A 25,335-nucleotide genomic window follows, 5' to 3' on the forward strand; every position below is an offset into this window, starting at 1 on the left:
CTTTTTCCCTCCCTTCCTCCCTCCCATCCTTCTTCCCATCCTTCCTCCCCCTTCCTCCCTCCCTTCCTTCCTCCCTCCCTCCCTTCCTTCCTCCCTCCCTCCCTTCCTTCCTCCCTTCCTCCCTTCCTTCCTCCCTCCCTCCCTTCCTTCCTTCCTTCCTTCCTTCCTGCCTTCCTTCCTTCCTTCCTTCCTTCCTTCCTTCCTTCCTTCCTTCCTTCCTTCCTTCCTTCCTTCCTTCCTTCCTTCCTTCCTTCCTTCCTGCCTTCCTTCCTTCCTTCCTTCCTTCCTTCCTTCCTTCCTTCCTTCCTTCCTTCCTTCCTTCCTTCCTTCCTTCCTTCCTTCCTTCCTTCCTTCCTTCCTTCCTCCCTCCCTCCCTCCCTCCCTCCTTTCCTCCCTCCCTCCCACTTCTACACTGCTGTAGAACTCCTGGCTCTGTATTCAGAGATTCCTCCTGTATGTAGTAGAGGGCCATATAGGTTGCTGGGGTTTGAACCCAGGTTGGCCAACGCAAGCCAAGTTCTTCACCTGCTGTACTAACACTCCAGCCTAAAAGTACTTATTTTTATCTTCTTGACCTCATAAAAACCAGTTAGCTCAGACTTTCAGAAATTGGGCACGTGTAAATTGGGGGGCAACCAAGACCTTTGTAGCACTATTTACCCTTGAAACGTTCCTTGGTTCTTCTTGTCTTCATAACTCCTCTCTGTGAGCATAGGTGCACTGAAAGCACAATTGATTCAACAAAGCTACTCCCTGTGATTAACCAGAGCCTAGGAAGCAGGTTCTGAATTCTGGGACGTAAACATGGACTCCTGACTTTTGGCTTTAGCTTCATGATTTGGTCCAATCATTATTCATTCACTGACTATTATGTACTGAGTACCTACACTGGGTGAGGTGTCAGGTACTTTCTATCTAGAAGCTCATAAACAAGATATCTTTTCTTACAGGACATGTTCTTAAGATTCATTGTTTGCTATTTGTCTAGATGAACATTTCATCCCGTGACAATGCCATGCCCGTGTTCTTGCTCAGAAATTGTGCTGGCCACCTCTCAGGTTCCCTGCGGACCATTGGTGCAGTGGCTGTGGGCCATTTAGGTATGTCAGTTTGTGAACCTTCACTGTAGTGTGGGAAGAAGGGCTGGTGGTTGTCCTCGCTTATCCTGCTTAAATTTTGAGCATCAGAAATAATGGACAATTTGAAGGCCAGGACAGGGAGGAGAAAATGGGAAGTAAACTCTGCCAGAAAGTTGGATTCTCATGGAACAAAGAGGCCAGCTCACCTAACTGCAACTCACAAATAGTAGTGAACTCAGCTAAAATATAAGCTGATATTATGTCAACAAAAGCCCTTCTCTAAATGTATTTGCATAAAAAAATCAGCAACTGCTCTCTAAAATTGGTCAAGAGCCAAACAATGAATTGGTGCTAAACTTCAACCCTACAAAATCTAGAGAGCAGAACAGTCATATGCTGCCATAGTCAGTTCTGAAGCTCAGAGGGCATCAGCTCACCCAGCACTCTGGACTGAAGCAGAAGGTACAAATCTGAATGCTCCTCGGAAATTTAAGCAAACTTGGAATCTCAAAAAGATTACTCATTCAGTTACTTAGAACGTTCAAACATCCCTCCTCTTTTCAGTTTTTCTCAGGTGTATAAATAAACCTTTTTGCTGTAGGTGGACAGTGGCAGCCCATTGGCCCTTCTGTGCTGCTGGGGGGAACTTCAGTTGCGATGAAACAGTTGACATACTGATGAAACTCACCTTTATTTCCACAGGGGTGAGGATGTTCCATGCTTGCCCTGCTGCCAGCAGCCTGGACTTCATCGGTGGGCCCACCATCCTCCTGGGCCTCATTTCCTTAGCTACAGATGAACACACTATGTATGCAGCTGTCAAAGTCTTGTACTTGGTTCTGACCAGCAATTCTATGAGTGACCATTTGATGCAGCACATTTCTGGATACCAGGTATTCCTATCTACCACCCATTTGAGCCATAGGAATACAAAGGAGTAGGAGAAACTTCCGCCAGCTCCTGTGGATGTTTCCTGCAGATTGATTTCTCTCAAAGAGAAATTGAGTTCCCCCATCCCTGTTTTAATGCCCCATTCCTAGGATTAGAATTGTCACAGTAGAGGGTCAGAGGACAAACAACAGAGGGGTCTCTGAATGCAATAAGACTCCTCACTAATATGTGGTTATCAACACTTCTTTTAGATCATCAAGGGCATTTGATGAACTCAACTTTCCCTGTGGACCCAACTCCCCCCTACTCCCACTTTTTGCTTAGCTAAGAGCTCAGGACAGAAAGCCAGAGTGCTGGTTTAAATTCTGCTTCTTCCTTCCATTTGCCATTTAACATGGAGAAGTTACTTACCTTTCTGTCTTTAGCTTTCCCTCCTCCTGTATGTAAGGCTTTTCCTACTTTATATATGAGGGTCTTGCTGAGAACTGGATGTTTAGTACAAGTGAAGAACTCAAAATTATATCTGGCCTAGAACAAGAGCTCTATAAATATTAATTATATATTGACTTTAATCTCTCCATGCTTCAGTGAATATACATGAGTTATTATAACAGTAGCAGCATCTATTTTGCAGGATTGTGATAAAATGAGTTAAGAGAGGTGGGTGCTCAGAAGATGCCTGCCTAGAGTAAAGTCTAGGTCTCTGGTCCCTGGGTTTGTTGTTATTTGCCATTCTAAAAGTAAAATGAGAGTTGGTGATTGCTGTCTACTACATTTGAACAAAACTAAAAGATAACCAGGAACAAGATAAGAGGTGAAGTCTCTAACCAAGGCCCCTGGAGCTCAAAGAGAGTGTGGGTCAAGTGCACCACTGGTGCAAGTGGTGAGATGCAAATAGATTGGATTTAGAATGTGTTACCCTGTGCCTGCCCAATGAATTAGAAGACTATATCCGTGACAATTCAAGATCCCTATAGTATATAGGTTGCAGCCTCAGTTGGACAATGTCTCTTTTCCCCTGCCTTCCCTGAAAATCTAATGTTGGTCATAGCTCTACATTTTGGGCCCAATGCTGCATGTCCCTTGTGCAAACCCCAAACAATAACTTGAAGCCTGGCTTCTAATTTTTTTCAAATTTGGCTACCAAACTCTCCTTTCAAATTTACCTCCCATCATCATCATTTCTCAACCTACAGTCTTACTCTCCAAATCCTGCAGAGTCATGATTCTGTAATACAACATGTGATTTTGTCAACCCTCTGCTTAGACTATCAACTATCTCTCTCACTAGTTACAGTCTTTATCTTCTACAATAAAGTAAAATGGCAAGAGCTGTATCCCTGTGGACCTTGCACCAAGTGCATGGTTGCCTCCTGACCTCCCTTGGTCTGTGTGTTGTCCACTTCTAACTGTTCTCTTTTTGAAGCATCAGTTACCTCTCTGTAAACCTCCCCTTGATGATAGTTGTCTATAGGCCTGGGTACTTCTTAATTATTGCCAATCACTGAGATTGAGTGAGACCAAATATACACTGAGGAAATATTTTGGGAGTAAGTAAATGGTTGCACCTGGGTTTATATTAAAACTCAGGAATCAGAGCACTATAAAGGGTTTCTTTCAGTAAATTGTTAAAGTCATTAGTAGTAGGATTTGTTTTAATTCAGCATATAGCTATCTGTTATGATTAGGAATCTTAATCATTCTAGTGAGCATAAGAATATACAAAGCAGTTCCTGCTCCCATGGATATAACTAGAAGTAGAACAAATATAAAAATAGTTTTCAATAAAACTGAAAGCAATGTCTAAGAATCTTTTCTGAAGCTACAACTTCTTGACTCAGTAGTTCTCTAGCCATTTTTCCAGAAACTCTGAGGTCCTTGGAGAACACAAGCCTTCATGGGTATACTGTTTTTTTCTATTTGCCTAATGCATGTCCTGGTGCACTGAAGTACAAAATGACCATTTATTTCATGCACATATGGCCTTGAGGGATATAACATGCCACAGAACTGCAAAGGTTGCTGGTGTCATGTGTGAGCAGTGGAGGCTAAGAGCTTCATTAAAAATAAAAGTGATTAGAAGATACCTAGAGGATGAGGCAAGCTGGTTTTTTTTTTTTTTTTTTTTGGAGATGGCAGAATCAAAGAGAAATCAGTGGAAGGAATTAAAGATATGGATACACAAAATGGATTTAGTTTCTTTTTCCCAGGAACTTACTATCTATGTTAGTCTATTTGGACAATTATCACAAAAATGCCATAGATGGTAGACCTACTATAGTATAATTGTATTTATCATCATTTTGGAGGGTTTTATTTTGCATTTTTTGCAAATTTTGGTGATTGCAGAGTAACAGAGGGGACAAATCACTATCTTCATTCCCAATTGGTATAACATAATTTTTGTCATGTTTGTGATGGCTTTTATTCACCCTCCTCCCTCAATACATACATTGGGACTGTTTTTCATTGCCTTCCCTTAAAACCATCTGGTAGATAATAGTGCTTGGTAAGTACTTGTGAAATGAACCAATGAATAAAAACAGAATCTTTAATTAAGCATCTTGCTCAGAATTAGATTTAAGTCATGTTTTAGACTCCTACTCTGTGTTCTGCTGATTTTATGATTAGTTGTAAAGCAATGTGACACCATAATACTTCAAAATACTACAATGAATAATTATCATTCTTTTCTCAGACTAGCTGTTTTTTAAGATACTATTTTAAGATGCTATTTTTATAGCATGGTTAAAAAGGAGGATAGTGTTCCAGAGTAACATTACAAATACTCGATGGATACAGTATGGGTCCTCCATAATGCAGGGAGGAAAGGACAGTTGTGGTCAGTGCACAGCAATTGTGGATCAAAAGGGAGGGAAGGACTAGGACTCTTCCACATCATGGGTTTCATCTTAGAGGTTATTAACAATAATAAAGGATGCTTGCAAGAATATAAAATGATTGATGCTCTAGAGTTCCCTTTGACACAGGGTGAAAGAAGATTTGAAGGGGTGAAATTTTAGTAGTGAACTTAAATAGATACAATATGATCTGAGACATATTCTTGATCTGGGGAGATTTGTAATCCTTGTGAGCAATCTGGAAAGATAGCAAAGAAAAACAGTGAGAGTTGTGTGCCTCAATGCTCCTGAAAGGAGGGTAGACAAATATTTATGACTTATAAAATGTAAATGTCTATGAGGCATTAATAGCAAACTACTGGCTTGTATGATAACACTGAAACTTTGAAAGGTGAATAGGGATTGAAGTGTAGATGTGAGAGTTTTACTCAAAATGTTAAACCCATGGACAAAGATGATATAGCTCAAGAAAGTATCAGGGAGGAAACAGAAGATTGAAGGCAAAGCAAAGAAACAAATCACATAGAAGTTGGAAATATAATTATGATCTGGAAATGGAGATTGAGATGAAGAAATTGTAAATCAAATTTAAAGAATCTAAAAAAAATGAATTGTTTTGCACACACTGTGCTGATAATGTATTCTAGAAATTGACCTACAAGTTGGAGCATCTGAGCTATAAAGATTATAGTCAGTGGAGAATTATTTTAAATACCAGAACTTGATTTGTTGGTGGAAGGAACTGATGAGAGAAAGAGAGACAGAGAGAGACTTGATGAAGGTGGAAGGTAGTGAGCTATCTCTAGGAGAAGTGTTCTTGAGAAGATGAGGGGTCCAGAAGTCAAGAGTATGGAGAATATGTTCATAATCGAAAGGAATGCAATTTAGGAATCTGTGGAAAGTGAGATTGTTCATGTCTGATAGTCTATCTTCTTAGTAGAGTCAGATAGAGAAAGAGGAGAGGAGAAAGGTTGGGGTAGAGATATAATATAAAACCCTCTTATTATTATGTAAATAAAATTGTACTAAATAAAAGCTGGAAGAATAATGCAGTGGATAATGAACTTGTCTTACATACTGCAAACCCAGGTTCAATTCCTGGTAGCTTGTATGATTCCCTGAGCACCACCAGAAATGACTACTAAGTGTAGAGTAACCCTTGAATGTTGCTTTCTGTGGCCTAACAATTAAAAAAAATACTAATATAACAAGACAAAACAAAAAATAAAAACAAGATTTGGACTACATAAACTGTTCAATTGGCTTTTGAACACCATTAATGTGAATTGAAGTGGCAAGAAAGAGTGTAGTGATCAAGTTTCTGATGTGCGAAAAATGTTACTAGCTGGGTCTGAAAAGATTTAGAATACTTTATGATCCTGGATATCATCATTAATGTGAAGCAGTATAACATAATATTATATATGAGGTAGTTTATCAATGACAGAAATGTTATTTCACAGTTTAGAGTCTCAAAAGTCAAATTTGTTGTAGCGCCTTTTCTAGATTCACAATTGCATCCTCAGATGATAGAAAACTGAAAGTAGAAGCATTTTGTGACTGTTTCAATCATTCACTAATCTCATAACTTCATCTAATCCTAGTTATATCCCACCTCCAAACTCCATCACATTGGTAGAAAAAATACTGACATATGACATTTGGAATGACACATTAAATTCATAACAAAAAGCAAGATTACAAAGGATTATTGAAGGAATATATCAGGAAGAACAGGGAGAAGAGTGGACTAAAGGAGTCCATGGAAGGAATTGAGTTGTGATGAGCTGGATTGAGAATCCAGAAGAGATGATGAGAGCCCACTGCTGATGAATTACTGAGAAGCCTATTTTTTTTTTGTTTGTTTGTTTTATTAGGGTAAACAGACACTTGAAAGTAGATAGGATCCATCCTACTGGTCCCTGAGATGGTTAACCAAAAGTCACCATGATCCCAGTGCCTTCATTATGGGATAGGTACTAGTATGTACCAGCTAGGGCCTGGCACAATAGAAAAGCATATCATGGGCAAAATCTCAAGTGAAGCTATGTATAACTGGGCAAATGAGGTGGTGGTTTCCTTTATAATTTGTAGAATGGTTATGAATATGGGGGCCCAACAAAATAGAAAGAGAAGAGTGCTCTGAAACACTATTCAGAGAAAAACAGGAGAAAGTAACTTCCTGAAAACACAAGAGTTAGGAGGAAGTGAAGGCCTCCAGAAAGGTCAAGTTACACAAGTGCAGAAATGTAACTAGTGGTTGGAAGCAGTCACAGAACTTGCTGTTTGCTTTCCTTCAGAGAACATAGATGTGAAGGAGGTAGAACAGAGAGCAGGGTGTTCAGAAAGAGCTGAGAAACGGTGTTGGTAAGAATGAATAAGTCAAGAAAAATTGTCCTAACGGTGCACTTACAGGAAAACTGATTTGTATGTGTTACCACTTTCAGATAATGGCCTTTCTCCTGAGGAAGAAGACTTTTCTCCTAAACCATCGCATTTTCCAACTAATCCTCTCCATTGCTGGCACTGTAGAGTTGGGTTTTGGGTCATCAGCTACTACCAATGTTGGGGTCTTCAAGCATATACTCTGCAATTTTGAGGTAAATTGGGATGTGTCATTATCCTTAAGTGTGGGTGTACATATGTAGACATACATGCATGTTTGAGAAAGTCTGAAGCTTCTGCTAAACCCAATGGTCAGTTTTCAATAACAATTATGAGGATGGCAAGAGGGAAAACCACAAATATCCTGGAGCTCAGAGGCCCTTGTTTATAAAGAAATACTATCTTAAAGTGTTATATAGCCTCAAGCAAGCTTCTTGACATCCCTTAGCTCCAATATTCTATGTGAAATAGAGGCGATTACATAATGACTGTGGACCCTACCTCTACCTCATTTCTACCTCAGATGAGCTAGTTCTTTTAAATCTTTTAAGAAAAGAAGCAACCAATAAAAACTGTTGAAATAAAATCAAATAAAATAAGGTAAAAAATATTTAAAGATTATGAGGAAAGAAAGAACTTTCTTTTTCAAGTATCGGCTTATATCAAGTAAAATAAGTGAACCAAAATAATTTTGGTTGCATTTAGAGGTCAATTGAAAGTTTTTCACAAATTTAGTTAAATGTAAACAGTAAGGTGAGAGAGTGTGTGGGGAAGAATAAGAGGGGAGATTGAATATAGAAAGTGGAGTGGGTACACTCTTCTCAAGGTTCACTGACCTGGGATAAAAATGTCTATTCTGGAGGCCAAAGAGATAGCATGGAGGTAATGTAATTGCCTTGCATGCAGAAGGTTGGTGGTTTGACTCCTGGCATCCCATATGGTTCCCCAAGTCTGCTAGGAGCTATTTCTGAGCATAGAGCCAGGAGTAACCCTGAGCATTGCCGGGTGTGACCCATAAAACAAAAACAAACAAAAAAATGTCTATTCTGAGTGACAAAGAGAACCTCTCTGCTGGTCTGTCTATCTGCCTCAGTTTCTTGGTAATATATACAATTGAAAGTAGAAAAAAATTAAATAAAATATAGAAAATATTAACATAACTTGATAAAATTAATTTGATGGTGCATATGGGCCTGATTTTAAGCTGTTGAGGAGGGAGCAATGGAAAATGGATGATTAAAATACCACTGAAGAGTCAATTATAAGGGGAAAGTTCTTAGAGAAGAATGAAGTTTTTAAGACAAGAATATTGATTATACTGTTCTGTAAGGGACCTTGGTGGTTTCAAAAAGGCTCACATAACTCAGAAACCCCTACAAAATCATGCAAAGCAAGAGTTTCAAGTTACTATGTTTATTTTAAGAACATTCATGAAACTGTTCAGGTCTTTCAGGTCATAGGTATCCCAAAGGCCACCAAGTATTCAAAGGTTGCTCTCTTTAGAAGCTATGTGTGCCATTTTATCATTACAATGGTGGAGTTCATAGGAGTTCCCAGGCCAAATAGAGTGGCTGGACCCAAAACATGCTGAATTTGCACTCTTACCTGATTAGAATAATGCAGAATCATGATAAACTTCCATAAACCCATTTTAAACCCATTTTAGATGCATATTTTATGATCATTGAGCATAATCAGGTGAACTAAGCCTCCAGACACACTGTAGATTATACAAGGATCATGATCTGAATAATCTCAACATGAGTTTACCTTGCCATATTTCGGTGATTTTACCACTCACACCCAAAAAGGAGATTTTTTTTTTTATAAACTAAAAGAGGAGTTTGAACAAAAAAAATAATAGGGCCAGAACGATAGTAAGGCATGTAGGGCAATTGCTTTGCACATAGATAACCTGGGTTTAATCCCAGCAATGCATATAAAACCCCAAACCCTCCTGGAATGATCCCCAAGCACAAAAGTAGGAGTAAGCCCTGAGTGCCACTGGGTGTGGCCTAAAAGGGAAGAGGGGGAAGAAGGTAGGAAAGAAAGAGAAAAACAACATGTCCTTCCTCTCAACAAAAATCTTATAGCACAGGAATTAACTAGGCATAAAAGTAATGAATATAGGAGCCATAGAGATAGTAAAGCAGGTAGTGTAATTACTTTGCACATGGCTAAACCAGGCTTAATTTCTGGCACTTGAAGATCACCATGAGTGATCCCTGAGCACAGAATCATGAGTAAACCCCAATCACAGCTGAGTGTGGTCCAAAGACAAAAAAAAGTAGACATGGGACATTATACTGTTTACTTAGTTTATCTGAAGTTCACTCTTTATACGCAATGCACATTATGATACCATTTGTGGACTTGTATGATACTTTATGTATCCAGCAAATGGTACCATTTCTATGAGCTCTTTGGGCAGCTATATGAATATTCTCTTACGATTTCATGATGGAACATTCTACACCCTTGGATATAAGAATCGTCAGAATTTAGAGTATACATATAATAGAGGTGAAAGAAGTAAAAATAAGAGGTGAAAACATCATCAGGTTTCTACAGAAGGATGATTAATAGTTACATTTTGTTTTCTATGAAAACAACCTGAATGATGAGCATCACCTTCAAGTTTTAATACATTTACACCTCTGTCACATACATGTCTGTTGTACAGAAGGGAATGTGGGTTGCACTGTAGTTTTATGTGTAAAAGAATTGAAAAAAAAAAGCACATTGAGTGCTTAAGTCAGACATAGGTATTACCTGAAAGATAAAACCCAACTTCCAGTCCCAGTCTTGTAATTTGGTAGTGGTGAGTTCAATCTGCCACTGAGTTTATATATCTCAAGTCCCAGTTCTCATCTCAAAAGTAGGAACATGGGAGCCCGGAGAGATAGCACAGCGGTGTTTGTCTTGCAAGCAGCCGATTCAGGACCTAAGGTGGTTGGTTCTAATCCCGGTGTCCCATATGGTCCCCCGTGCCTGCTAGGAGCTATTTCTGAGCAGACAGCCAGGAGTAACCCCTGAGCACTGCCGGGAGTGGCCCAAAACAAAACAAAACAAAACAAAAAAAAGTAGGAACATGGGATACCTGGGAGATCCATGAAGATATATTTGGTATATGGTCACTCAAAATAAAAACAAGAAAAACACAATAATTTATATTCACAGTGATGCTCTAGGCAGCAGCAGAGATGGGGACAAAAGAAATGTGATTTGAGCATTTCCTCTGGGAATGCTTCTCTTTGTTCTGTTCAAGATAGCAGAGCTGATACTTAAGCATGTAAATGATGTTAGTGATTCAAAGCCAAAGTAGATTTGCCCAACACTCTATCTACTCATATGGCCTGGTAAGTGCACCCTGTTTTCATGCATCTTGCATTCATTATGTGTTTGTCCTGCCTTTTAGCTCTGGATGAATACTGCTGATAACCTAGAACTCGCCCTCCTTTCCCATCTTGCTGAAATCCTTCAATCACCAAGGTATGCTGAGCTTTGACAACCAGGGAGCTTAGAAATAAGGCTTCCCACCAAAAAGAAGACTGAGAGGGCAGGATTTCCCATGGTTTATCAGCTATACTTTTATTTCCATAGTACTCTCTCCCTAGGAAGAAATACTTCTGTCTCAGACTATTTAGCTACTCTAGCAATGATGCCATAGGCTGGGGAATTCTTAAGCAATGGAAATCTACATTTTACAATTTTATGAGCTAAAAGTCTAAACTCAAGACAGGTCATTTTAAAGTCTAGTAAGAGCCTACTTCCGGTTTGGGGATTGCTATCATATTTTTTCACTCTAATTTTCCAAGAATTGAAAAAGTTTCTAAGGCAACTTTTATAAAGATACTAGTCCTATTCTTTATTTTTGTTTTTGTTTGTTTGAGGACCACATCACTCCTGGAAGTGATTTGAGTCAGCTACATGCCAGAAGAGTGCTTTACCACTCTACTATTTTTTTGGCTCAACCTTATTTTTTTAGGGGGATTCCTAAGAAGTGCTCAAGGTTTCCTGAGTCTACTTCTGGTAATAACTGGTCAAATGGTTCAATGCTTGAGTATGACAATGTGTTACTGCATATTTGACAGTGTTCAAAGATCTTCAGGGATATATATATATATAATATATATATATACATATATATATACATATATATATGCAAACTATTTATTACTGGAGCTCATGTGTTTTTTGGAGATCATACTCAGAACCTGTGCATGCAAGTCTTGTGTCCCTGATCCCTGTGTAATTTCTTTGGATCTTAATTCCATTCTTGAAGATTCTACCTTCATGATCTCAGTTTTGTCCTAAAACATCATCTTTCATAGTCCATTCTCTGCATAAAGTTTAGATTTTAACATATGGACTTTAAAGGGTCAATAGCAATATATTTTCCAGGGATGGACATTTGTCTGTGTCTTCTGATGGTTTGGGTCTTGGAAGGGGCTTCTGTAGTTCTGAACATTACCGACATATTGTGTCCCATTTGGCCTACAGACATCCAGTTACTGATCTATACACTAGATTATCCAAATTACTTTCTGCATTAGAGTTCTTTTGGTAGCAAGGGGCAGAATTTTATAACCTAAGGCAACTTAGAACAAAAAGGCAGTAAAGAGAGAGGAAAAAGAGAGCAAAGAGAAAAGAGAAGTTGATGGTCTATACAAGTGAATAGGGAAGATCTTCAACATGGTTGAGTGGGACTCATAATATTTATATAGGGTTTATCATAATCTCTGCTTAATTACTCTCTGGCTCATTCTGGAAGGTCTTCTGTAATAGCAGGGTTGTTACTTCTGGGTGATCTTTCAGCATGTTTTTCTCTCTACTTCTAGTCCTGAAAAAACATTTCAATTTATCCCATAGACCCACATGACTGGGGAAAGGCTTACTGGACCATCTTGGGTGGCCTATAACATCACTTCCACTCTTGTGTTGATGAAGGGGAGATTGAAAGTATTAGTAAATAAAAAAAAAAAAAGAAAGTATTAGTAATTAATTACCAAAGAAAGACAGAGGCTATGATCATAATTAAGATAAAGTGGTGCAGTAAAGACAACATTCCATTCCATCCACCTGTCTCCTCACAAGTCTGGCTGTTCTATTTATCACTAGATCACCTTTAGGATAATGAAAATGTCTCAAACATCTCTTAATTCAGGCACTTACGATTGAAAATTCAGTTCTTAGTTCAGAGAACAGGGAACAATCCTGTGGATAAAGGAAATAGGTTGCTTGGAGTAGCACCTGAATACTACCAGGTATGAAAAGGAAGGAAGGAAGGAAGAAAGGAAGGAAGGAAGGAAGGAAGGAAGGAAGGAAGGAAGGAAGGAAGGAAGGAAGGAAGGAAGGAAGAAGGAAGGGAAAAAAGAAAGAAGAAAGAAGAGAAAAAGAAGAAAGAAAAGGAAGAAAGAAAAGAAAGGAAGGAAGAAAAGGAAGAAGGGAATAAGAAAAGAAATGAGAGAATAAATAAAAGGAGGAAGAAAAGAATAAATGAAGTAAGGAGGGAAGAGGAAATAGGGAGGAAGAAAGAGGGAGAGAGAAAATTTAGGACAGAGGGAAGGAAAAAGGGAAGGAGAAAGGGAGGGTTCCAGAGATAAGAGAAGCTTGCAGGCACATACACAGGCATATTCCCTGTTGAACTAATGAATACACGTCACAGAGAACAGGGCAGGTTCTTCTTCTTTTGTATATCATGCACATAGACTAAGTATGGAGCAACTCATCCCAATTCATTCTCCAACTTTTCTCTTTCTTCCCTGCATTCCACTCTTTTTTTGTACCTGTTGTTTTCTAAGAGATGAACATTTATCCCAAGAGCTATGCTCTTTAGGGGAGTAGAATTTACTGGAAATTGAACTTGTGATTATCTTAAGGAGGAGGTGGGCTATCGATGCCTGAATTCTGTCTTTTTCCCCTTTGACTCTTGGCGGTGTTCTCATCCACTTTGTGGTTTGGGGAGGGCAGGAAGAGTGTACACCCAGACAGGCTCACCAAGGGCAGCACTCCTGGCTGTTGGGAAGTGCTCCGCGGTCACACACTAGTCTATTGTCTTAATTCTGACTTTTCTGAGACCAGCATTACTTTTCCCTGAGGCATAGAATTTAAAAGTCAATAATTGGGGGGCTGTCTTTGAATGTGGTTTCTGGGGATTGGTGGGTGGAAGGGTACGGAAGCTCGTCCCCCACGACTCTGGCACTTGGCAGACACATATTCAATGAGTGTCTGACAGCGTTTTGATGAGTTGCCAAGAGAGCTTCAGAGTTGAGGACCATGGACCAAGTGTAGCCTGGGAAACCTTTTTAGCAGAAACATAGAAAATTTGGTGCATTCCAGTAAAAGCTTTTATTGTCTCTCTCCTGGGCTCACTAGAGAAGGACCTCGAAATGCTGAAATTGCGCATCAGGTACAGCTTATACCCAAGCTCATCTTTCTCTTCAATGAGCCAGGCCTCACACCCTCCAAGATCTCCACCATTGTTGCTATCCTAGGCTGCCAGCTGAGGGGTCATTTCAGCATCCAAGACTTACTCAGGTATCGCACTAAGCTTTTCGGGTGAAGAGAGTAGGGCAACAGGACTATTTTGCAAGGAAAGACTGTACCTAACTTTTCCATGTAGGCACTCAACCATTCAATGCAGTAACACCCTATTTTCTTGGAATTTTCCAGAGTATATTCTGTTTAGGGCCAAGGGTTGAGAAGAGGGCTGCTCAACTTCCCAGCAGGGTTATGTGTTCACTGGTGTTTATCACATCTCGTAAGCCAATGATTTAAAAATGTCTATAAACCCAACCATCCTCACCAGCTGATGACCCAGTATATCTATATTGTGCAGATTTCCTGGCTCTGCATAATGAGAACAGTACAAGCTGACACCTCATTTAGGCATTCCCTCATCATTGTTATTTGTTCTCAGTATGTGACAGAGTCAGAGTGACTAGTACTGATGTATCCTCATAGGGTTTAACAATCTCTGGAAATATTGCCTTGATTATAAAATAATGTAAATCTGCTCAACCCTTCTTTGAGTCTAGATATGGGTGGGTCTTCAATAGGCACAAGTTAAATAGAAATTCAGCATATGCTTCTCTTTGTGTGTGTATTAAGAATTGGACTATTTGTTGTATACACCCTGACGCCTTCATCGGTGAATGAAAGGCAGATCTGCATGGATGGAGACCTGGACCTCACTGTGCCTGGTAAGATATTTCTCAGATGTCAATGTGATAATAGCAGAATGACCTTCACAACACCCACTGAGAAACAGTTGTGGGACCACTTCCAAAGTGAACGAGTGACAAAGGAAGGGAAAAGCAATCAAAGCAGAGAAGCTGATCCCCAAAAAAATCATATAAGGTGATATTTCTCTTAGAGTCACAAATAGTCATATTGTTTACCCTTCCTTCACAATCTGAAATGGCTTCCAAGGCCTCCAAGATGATTAAAATCCAGTAGGGATTCTTCATTCTCTAGCCCCTGATCATCTTCCTAGATAAATATCCCCTATCCATACTGACCCAATAAGCCCCAATATAAGTGCTGAGTTAGTTGCATGTCCTAGGTATAATGGTCTGCTTACCATCAATGATTTATATGTGATTTTCCCTGTAAAAATGTCCCCTCTGATTCACCCTACCTCCTAGACATTCCTCATTTGACTGTCATTCCCGATCTCATCAAGCCAGGCTAAATGATGTCCTCTGTATTTCTAAATTCCTCTAAGCTCTTAAGCATAGGTTTATGGCTTGTTGTTTGAGGAATTAGTTCCATCGTGCTCTGCATTTGTTCCGTTTCTACATCATGCTATATGTTCCACAACCAGGATGATTATGACTAGAACCATTGTGAAACAATATTTCTTGAACCCACCAGGTCTGTGCTGTTCAAGAGGGTAACCTTGAGCCTACATGCAGCAATTTAAACTTACATCTTAATTGATTAAAATTAAATTGAATAAATTAGTTATATTAGCTACATTTAAGTGTTCAACAATCACATGAGACTAATGTTTAACTGCATTGGGCTCAGCATCCATAAAGTATTCTTTTTATTGTAAAGAAATTGTGGGACAGAGTTAAAAGTTTATACATTCTTTCTTTTCCTTATCAAGACTGAAATAGTAGGAATTTTAGTTTCCATTTTGCAGATGAGGAAATTGAAATACATAAAGTTTCAGACATTTGTAAAAGATGCCACCAGAATTCAGGTAGAAAAAGGTCTGGTTCTACTTCTCCAAGTTGCCTCATCAGTCCTCTGGGTTCTTAAATGGTTGTAGAATGATTGAACTACTATGTTAATAAAATACTGGACAAGGGCTGGAGAGATAGCACAGTGGTAAGGCATTTGCCTTAGACGCAGAAGGACAATGATTTGAATCCCGGCATCCCATATGGTCCCCTGAGCCTGCCAGGGACGATTTCTGAGCATAGAGCCAGGAGTAACCCTTGAGCACTGGTGGGTGTGATTACCCCCCCCAAATAAAAAACACAACTGAACAAGGGACCAATGGGAAACTTATATAGTAAACCTTGCTTTTTTTTTATAAGGACTCTATTTTATAACTTTTATTTGATTAAGGATCCTGTGTTAAGGTAGAAACAGCACTCTTTTAGAGATATCATAATACTTCTAAAATAACTATTTTTTCCTTGCATAATACCAGATATGCTTAAGAAATGTTACCACCTACGATCACTTAAAATATTATTCTGCTTTAGATAAATATAATCTTATTTTCAGGAATTGGAGGTAAAATGGGGAGCACTGAAAGTTAAAGCTAACTTTAGGAACATTTCCTAAATTACCTTTATAATTGATATCACATTGAAGTCTAGAATTAGTTGCCAAAAATTTGGGTCCCTTGCATGTTCTAATTCCTGGGTGAACACAGCATTTGGTGAACATGATTGCTTACTGCAGCAAATATTATGTCTCTTTGCATTCGTTTTCACCCAAAACTGATTTTTCCCCTTTTTGTAGCTGGAAGCCAAACATCTGGAAAAACAATCTGGCTTCGAAATCAGTTGCTCGAGATGATGCTCAATGTAATATCATCCTCCCAACTTCATTTATCCTCTGAGTAAGTAGCTCCAGGAAGAGTGATTTGGCACAAGGTCGCCTCATACAGGGTACATTGTTAAATCTTTTTCTTAATGAAAAGTTTAGTATCTTTGAGTAGGCTTTCTACTCTGTGATTTCTGCACTAGACAGGAAGAAATTTATATTCTCTACACTCAATAAAGCAGACCTTGCCCAAAGATATTCTGGTGCAATCGCTAAATAAGGCATGCATAACTAGATGATTTGGTATAATGACAATGCACTCCTTTTGTCACCATTGCTATCATATAATGTTATTGTTCTGGCACTTGTGACAATTACTGATTTTGATACCCTTTATTTGGCATAAAATAGAATGGAGAAATGGCTGGGCTAGATAACACATATCAAGGAAAAGGCTCGCCAAATTTTCCTGCTATCTACTGTTAGTTATGTGTTATTATTTTCCAAGTTGGAGAAAGAAGTATCTTCCTTCAATTAACTTCTTAAAACAATATGCTGAGTAAATTCTATGTACTCCCACTTTTTTCCTTGCCTAATGGCTAATTCTAAAGGCACTCATTCAGTAACAATATGGTGAGCACCTGCTAAAGTGTCTTCAAGGAGTTCCCTTCTTCCGAGTATACAGCACTAAGCAAGAAGTACAAATACCTGGTGTTACTGAGTTGACATTTTAGTGAGTATTTTTTTGGAGGAAGTAGTGAGAATGGGGATTTACCTCCTGTTTCACTGTAAAACAACCTTGCAAATAGTATTAAAATTTACCAGTTGGTGGGCCAAGAAGATAGCAGAGTGAATGATGTGTTCCCAGTACATTATAGCCTTTACATTGTGTGGTCCCTCTAAGTATAGACTTAGAGATTCCTGAGTACTATCAGGGGTGAATCTGGTGATTTTTTGGCACTGTGAAGCTGAGTAGCATGTGGAGGTTTGAGTAGTATTATAGATGCCTATTGGGATGGTTGACAAAATATCAGGAAATGGCCCCAAAGCCACCTGAGCACTTCTTGGGAGGCCTTCTCTTCCCCTCCAAAATGACCAGTCATTCTCCATCCTTCTTTGTTGTCCTCCATTACTTTGTTGTCCATATTTTGCTGTTCTTTCATTACTTTGTTGCCCTTGATATTAATACATGGCAGCACTGGAAGATGTCTTGTATAGTTAGTCTAAATAGATCCAACTCTACAGCTCTGGGTTTTGACATCTAGATCTCTTGGGTTGAAATTCCTGCTCTGCTCCCAAGATTTATGGAGAGTTGACTCCATGGCTCTGATAAAGCTTTTATCAGACAACAAAGTACTGGCACAGATAGAACACAGACTTTCAGAGTTAGTACTAGCATGGTGCCTAGGAGAGCAGAAACACTGGAGGAAGGTGATCTGAACTCATCAAAGTTTTGCTGAAGTCATTGATTAGGAAACATCAAAAATGGTGCTGAAAGGAGTTTGTTGACTTCTAGTGCCCACACACAATTCATGTGTAGGCTAGAACAGACTTTAAGATTCTTCCCAGCATGGATGAATCTTTCCCTGGTCCTCAAGCATTTATGTCTTTTGATGACCCCAGTCACTGATTGCCCATCTCTCTGCCTTTTTCCAATCTCCTGTAGCAAGGCTACAGTCTTGAGACTCATTTTAAAATTTATTCCTGAAAGTGACAGTTAATCATATATTATTTTGCATAAACTGATAAAGATGCATACAGATTAGTCTGAAATTTAGAATAGTTTTAACCACCCAATCTATTTAGAAGGTAGGTACATAAGCATTTTGTGTTTTGTGTGAGAGCGTCAATGCAACAAGATAGATAACTAATCAGATACTCTGTATGGAAGAATTTTTTTGAAGCAGGCCTGTACAGGTGACTATAAATTTTGACATCTATCAATACTTAGTTTTCAATTGCTTTGAAAGTTTTTGAGCTGACAATTTAGTCACGAAAAGACATGTTCATTCACCTTGTATGCATCTTACCAGCATTTTAGTTTCTATTTTTTAAAAATGTAGCCTATACTTCACTAAGTGATAGCTTGGAATTAATGTCAAATGGTATTTCTTTTTTTTTGGGGGGGGGCACACCCGTTTGATGCTCAGGAGTTCTCCCAGCTAAGTGCTCAGAAATTGCCCCTGGCTTGGGGGACCATATGGGAGGCCGGAGGATTGAACCGTGGTCCTTCCTTGGCTAGCACTTGCAAGGCAGACACCTTACCTCTAGCGCCACCTCTCCTGCCCCAAATGGTATTTCTTAGGCTCTATATATTCTCTGTGTTTTCAGGGATTGTCAAATAGAGATAGCTTTTTCTTTTCACTGACACCTGCCCCAACCTTTTATCTCCAGGTCAAAGGAAGAGCTCTTCCTACACCTGGGTCCCGATTGGTTCCTGTTACTTCTGCAGGGTCACCTGCATTCCAGCACCACTGTGTTGGGGATGACACTGCTGTTGCACTTTTTATCCATCCTTTCCCTGCGTGTGCGGTTCAAAGATGGCCTGTCGGTAGGATCCTGGGTGGAACACAGCTTCAAGGATGTTGACCTTATGATGGGTGAGTGAATATCTGTTTCTAGGAGTCAGGATGTTGTCTCATTATGGGCTATGAATGAGAAACTCTACTTAGATCTTCATAGCTCTTTGCAGTAGGATGTCCTTGATCTGTGAGTACTCATGGCTCTGTGGTCGCATCCCTTTTGCCTCTGAATTCCCAAAGTGCTCTGTAGGAGGATGTCCTTGACCTTTGAATCCTGATTAATTATGGACTCATTTTCAGGGTTCCTTGTTGTCTTATTGAAGGGTTCCTACACATTCCCTTCCCATTTTTCATCTCCCTGTGATGTCCTCTTAACTTTTACCAAGCAGGCAGGATGTTTCTGTTGATAGATGTGAATTCCCACTATAGGCCTCAGGTCTAATAAAGTATTGCAATACACAGCATATATTTATTGGTATATTTACTGGTTTCATGCCTGATCTTCCCAGTATATAGGAAATATTGCATGATGACCTAGTGTTCTATATACTTTGTGGAAACATGACATACAATACTTTTTGTGTCTCTTAGGTGATAGACACTAAATAAATACATATGATTGAACTGTCTAATTAATAAATTAGCTATCATGTCATGAATAAAGAAATTAATTAATTATTGTGCTTGTGAAAGTATGACATATTATTTTCTCCAGAATTTTTCTTATGTGAGAGTGGGACTCTCCCCATGTACCCAAACCCCACTTTGGGTACTTTGACAAGAATCAATAACAGTTATTCTCAGTTGGATTTTGTATTTCCTTCACTCCATTAATAGATAACCTGAAGAGCTCAACTCTCAGACCTGACCAGAACCCGTGCCTGCTTCCTGGGTTCAGAGTCTTGAATGACTTTCTCGCCTACCACGTTCATATTCCGGAAGTCTACCTCATTGTGTCTGCCTTCTTCTTACAGACACCACTTACAGAGCTGACGGATGGGCCCAAAGTAGGTGAATATGGTGTCCCCAGGATGAAAGGACACACTTAGAATTTAGGACTTAGGACTCCATGTGACCAAATCTGCTGTTCTTACCTTCCTGCACTACTACTCTGCCCGGATGCTTCACAGCTCCATGCTTCAGGCACACAATTACATTCTTCTGCTGTGCCTGCCTGACTCCTTTTCTGATCCACTTCTTTTCTTGTTGCCTTATACTAACTCCTTAACCAGCTCTTTATAGGCCCTCAGATTAGCATTCTGGACTTCTTCTGTCTCTGCCAATAGAACCTTCCAGCAAATAAATCTCTCTCTTTCTCTCTCTCTTTCATCAGTTCCACTTTAAAATATTTTCCTTTTAGGGCTGGAGTGATAGCACAGTTGTAGGGCATTTTCCTTGCATGCTGCTGATCCAGAAGAACCTAGAATTGATCCTCGTCATCCCATATGGTCCTCCAAGCCTGCCAAGGAGTGATTTCTTAGTGCAGAGCCAAGAGTAACCCCTAAGCGCCACAGAGTATGGCCCAAAATCCAAACAAATTTTTTTTCTTCTAGATAGAGCTTGAAAAATTACATGATAATGAGAAAATATGAGCGAGCGAATTGCTAATGCCACTGACAGATCTTGAGTCAAATCTTTAGAAAAATAAGTCTGCTTTCCTTAGGAATTCTTGCCACTTTCTTGTATCAAATGCAAACTACAAGTTTTGGTTTCTTCTGCAGAATGACCTCTCTGCTGAGATAATTTGATTCAAAGTGAAATGTGTTGTTCAGTGTTGTTCAGGGGGTTACTCCTGACAGAATCTAGAACCACGTGGTATGGTGGGGATTGAAACTCATTTGCAGTGTGCAAGGCAAATGTCCTACCTGCTGTGCTTTTGATCCAGCACCTGACCATGTCGTGTGTGTGTGTGTGTGTGTGTGTGTGTGTTTTGGGGGCGCAAAACTTGAGATGCTCAGAGCTTATTACTGCCTCTGCACTCAGGAGTTATTCCTAGCAGTTCTTGGAAGACTATATAGGATGCTGGGGATTGAGCTCAGATCAGCTGTTTGTAAGACAAGCACCCTTCCTGCTGTAATATTTCTCCAGTCCCTGGTGGTTGACATGGAAGGTCCTCATGCCCATCTTTCATGGACTGCCATGACCACCACCACCGTCATCATCATCATCATCATCATCATCATTATCATCATCATCATCTTCTTCTTCTTCTTCCTCCTCCTCCTCATTTCTTCTTCTTCCTTCTTATTTCTTCTTCCTCCTTATTTCTTATTTCTTCCTATTTCTTCTTCTTCTTCTTCTTCTTCTTCTTCTTCTTCTTCTTCTTCTTCTTCTTCTTCTTCTTCTTCTTCTTCTTCTTCTTCTTCTCCTTCTTTCTTATTTCTTCTTCTTCCTTCTTCTTCCTTCTTCTTCCTTCTTATTTCTTCTTCTTCTTCTTCTTCTTCTTCTTCTTCTTCTTCTTCTTCTTCTTCTTCTTTCTTCTACTTCTTCTTCTCCTCCTCCTTCTTCTTTCTTATTTCTTCTTCTTCCTTCTTATTTCTTCTTCTTCTTCTTCTTCTTCTTCTTCTTCTTCTTCTTCTTCTTCTTCTTCTTCTTCTTCTTCTTCTTCTCCTTCTCTTTGCATTTATACTGGCAAGGGGTAGCTTTTCACTCTCCTTTCTCAGTAAACTCATGTCCTCTTTTCCTTTTTTCTCTGTTTTCAGGCCTCTTTATACTACTGCTGTCTTCATAGATAAGTGAAACAAGCTATATTCCCCCTACAAATTGACACTGTCTTTTGGCTCAAATTCTTCAACACTGCTCTATTTTCTCATTCCCTATTCTTTCTATTTCTTTCTAGTAATTCCTCATGCACAAATCTAGATTTATTGATGATACTTCCTCAGTTTTTTTCACTTTGAGTGAAAAAATCCAAAGAATCCAAATTTAAGTTTCTCATTCTATGACATCAATCGGATTCCTGATGTGGACCCTGACTTGTCTCTCCAACTAGCTTCCTTACTTAGTTGTTTTGTTTGTTTGTTTGTTTGTTTTTGCTTTTCCCTTTTGAGTAAGTTTCAAAACAGCAAGTAACTTTGGACTCTTTAGCATCTTTCTGGAGATGTGCATTTGCATTCCCTCATAGCCACTGAGTGGGCTGAGATTCTCCCTAGAGGCCAGTCTACCCAGGTTGCTGCTATGATATTTGACGTTGGGGATACCTTGGGGAATACCATGTACATGTATGACAGAAAAATGTTTCTGGCTGTGTAGCTACACATTCTCCCTTTGACATAATATTCTTTATGGCCCCTCTTTTTTCAGGACAGTCTGGATACCATGTTCCAGTGGCTCCTTCAACGGCACAACAGGGAAGAAGTCCTCCGAGTAGGTCTATGCGTGGAAGGTGCCCTAATGTTCCTAGAAATGGTAAAAGCCATCATGAACCAGGTGAGGCCTGATTATCACAAGTGCTTTGGAGAGCTCCTCTTGGTTTCCCAGCAGAACAGCTGGAATGATTCAGAATTCTAATTGGGAGAGGCAAGTTAGGTTCCTAGTGCTTAAGTTTTTGAGCACCTTCTTTGTGCCCAGTGATGTTTGTGTTCTTGACAGGTAATATTTTCTTTTCTATTTCTTTTTTCATTCTCTTTTCATTTGTAAATTCATTACATTTGTTGTAGATTCACTTTTAGTCTGACAGAATCATTTTATTTAACCATACTTTACCACATCACTGTTATAACCTGTTATTAAAAAGTAATACTGGCACATTATTTTTTTTAAAAAAAGCTTTTGCTGATACTATTTATTCCCTTGTTTCTGTTTATACCATAAATGAAAGAAATTATCTGATAGTTTATTATTCTCCCTTCGACATGAAACCTTCCTCTTCCATCCAGTTGCAGTAAGCTGTAAAATTAAAAAAAAAATGCCTTTATATAATGGATCTTGTAGTTTTTGTGAACATTTGACATGATGCCTGAGATGATTATGTGGTGAAATATGGTAATTATTTGTTTTTTTATTTATTTATTTAGTTAGTTTTCTTAGTGAGCATCCCCACATACTGGGAATATCAGAATTGATGATTGTAGAAATACATATTAATTATAGAGTCCTGGATGGTGACGGATGGATGGTGAGGCCTTTCTCTGCTGGCCGAGCCATGAGCCTGTATCCCTTTCCAGCCAGCAGGTCTCAGGGTTGAGAGTAGCGATGGGGAAATGATCCACAGGTAATCAGGTTCAGGAGACACCAGCTTTATTATTAATAAGTCCTTAGCCACTATGTGTGGCCTATGCTAATCTTTAAAGCAGCCTCTATAAGCTTCCCTGAACTTAAATATGTTTCTATCCCTCCATCTTGCCAACATCTCCAGCTGCTTTTACTTGAATCCTCCATTACACCCCTCAAGAAACCCCGTTGTAATCTTTCATAGACATTTCCCATAAGTGGGCTGGTCTGCCTCTCCAGGTGATATTAGCATTTAGCCTAGGGTGGGGTGACAGATGATAATCACTGATGACTGAATTACCAGACTCACATATCCGGTATGCTTTTAAAAATTAATTAATTTTATTGTTGTTTTGGTAATACAGTTGCATCAGTGTTAATGCTATGATATTGTTGTATAAAATTATTGCACCCTCTCCTTCATCAAAGTACCCAAGTCTCTAACACTCTTCTGTGTCACTTATTTTCTCTTCCCCTCTCCCAGGACGCCACCCCATCTCACTTAGTAAGCTCAGTTTTGTATTACCAGTTCAAGAGTTAAGATGTTAATTTTCCATTCAGCTCTCTTCACAGGGGTATGCAGTCTTTTAATCACAGAGAACATACCTGAATATTGTCATTCTTTGGAGGTTAAAAAGGGTTTTTTCTTACTAGGCGTTCTCCTGTGTCATAAAGGTGGGTGGATGGGTATTTTAGACACAAAGACCAGGATACTAGTGACAGTGGCAAAGGTCACATGACACATGGATTGAGAACTGGAACGATGCTGAGAAAATGAAAAAATTTAACTTTTGTAGAATTCAAGGGTGATTGGAAACTTACATGTGTATAGGGAAATGCTATTTCTTTGATAGAGTTATGCATGATCATCTTAAAATTTAAATAAGAGGGGCCAGAGCAATAGCACGGTGGTAGAGCATTTGCCTGTATGCAGTCAACCCGGGAATGTCCCGGGTTCGATTCCTGGCATCCCATATGGTTCCTCGAAACTGCCAAGGGCGACTTCTGAGTGCAGAGCTAGGAGTAACCCCTGCATGCCACCATGTGTGCCCCAAAAAACATTTCAATTAAATAAGAAAAAATTAGAAAGTAAAATCACCCAAAACCTACTACTTCAAAGGTCACTTCTGTCACCTTTAATGCAAAGGTGTTTCTATTTCTTTTTACTGATGTAGTTCATTACATTGGATTGTTTATATTGAAGCATCCTTGTGTTCTAAGAGCAAGCCCTACATTGTCATAGTGTATGATATTTCCAATGGATTGTTGAATTCAATTCTCTAGAATTTTGTGAAAAATGTTTCACCTCTCTATATTAAGGATATTGTTTTGGAGTATTCTTTTTGCATGGTCCTTATATGATTTTTGTATCAGAATAATGTTAGCCACACAAAAGTACATTTGGAAATATTTCTTCATATTTTTAATAGATTAACATAATAGGCTTAAGTTCTTTAATAGTTTGTGAAAGCTGTTTTCTTTTTTTTTTCTGTTTTGTTTTGCTTTATTTTTTTGCCACACCTGACAGTGCTCAGGTACCTGGTAGTACTCTTGGTTTTGTACTTGAGTCACTCCTGGTGGTGCTAAGGGGACAATATGGAAACTGTTTTATCCTTTTAGTAGAAATTCTCTTTACAAATATATTATTTATTATTTTAACTTTATAGTCATAAATAATATTAGACTACATCTTTATTTTTGTCATATTTATAGATTTTGATAACAGTATATAGCTTTATTAAAGATAAAATTTTTCATTTCTTAGATTTAAGATGATCATTCATAGTATCATAGTATTTGTTCCTCTGAAACTTTTAAGTCCAATACTTGTCTTGTTTAACATTTTCTTTTTGGTAGGAGGTTTCTCAAGTTATGCTTAGAGTGCTCTGGGGCCTACTTCCAGCAATATGTGTCTCAGTGATTCAGTGTGTCATTTCTAAGGCCATAGTTGCTACTTGTGCCCTGACATAATGGGGATCATCAGGGCCATTACTCTAGGTTATAAGGGAGCTCCAGAGTCATACATGGCATGCTCAGGTAGCCATGTAATGCTGGGTATCAATTCTGGAATGATGCCTTGTATGTTCCCCAACACCTGTATAACTTCTCTGACCCTATGTTTCAATTATGAAGTGTTTTTGTCATTGATTAAATTATAATTTATAAAATGTTTTCTCATTTATTTAGTTTGTATAGTTTTATATGTAAAATTATCTTCTTAAGATATGTAATTTGTAAGTTGAAGCTTTATACCTACTATGCTAACTATTTAGGAAGCTAAGGACTTTGTGAATTTATTTCATAGACCAACTTTACATATTTACTCATTATTCTCTTAATTATTTTTTTGTCTAGTTGAAATATTTTGGTATTGTT

General features: G+C 38.8%; 1 protein-coding gene across 1 annotated transcript in view; it reads left to right on the forward strand.

Annotated features, from left to right (window-relative positions):
• The window catches only part of WDFY4 (WDFY family member 4), a 239,321-nt gene that overhangs the window by 78,135 nt on the left and 135,851 nt on the right, over window positions 1-25,335 (forward strand). Inside the window, exons 21-30 of the mRNA XM_049790636.1 lie at window positions 989-1,100; window positions 1,782-1,972; window positions 7,279-7,431; window positions 10,635-10,708; window positions 13,595-13,756; window positions 14,330-14,421; window positions 16,202-16,301; window positions 18,620-18,825; window positions 19,585-19,754; window positions 22,051-22,176. Coding sequence (XP_049646593.1) covers window positions 989-1,100; window positions 1,782-1,972; window positions 7,279-7,431; window positions 10,635-10,708; window positions 13,595-13,756; window positions 14,330-14,421; window positions 16,202-16,301; window positions 18,620-18,825; window positions 19,585-19,754; window positions 22,051-22,176 — 1,386 coding nt within the window. The remainder of the gene's footprint in view (window positions 1-988; window positions 1,101-1,781; window positions 1,973-7,278; window positions 7,432-10,634; window positions 10,709-13,594; window positions 13,757-14,329; window positions 14,422-16,201; window positions 16,302-18,619; window positions 18,826-19,584; window positions 19,755-22,050; window positions 22,177-25,335) is intronic.

The sequence above is a fragment of the Suncus etruscus genome, chromosome 17, assembly GCF_024139225.1.
Source record: "Suncus etruscus isolate mSunEtr1 chromosome 17, mSunEtr1.pri.cur, whole genome shotgun sequence".
NCBI classification, from domain to species: Eukaryota; Metazoa; Chordata; class Mammalia; order Eulipotyphla; family Soricidae; genus Suncus; species Suncus etruscus.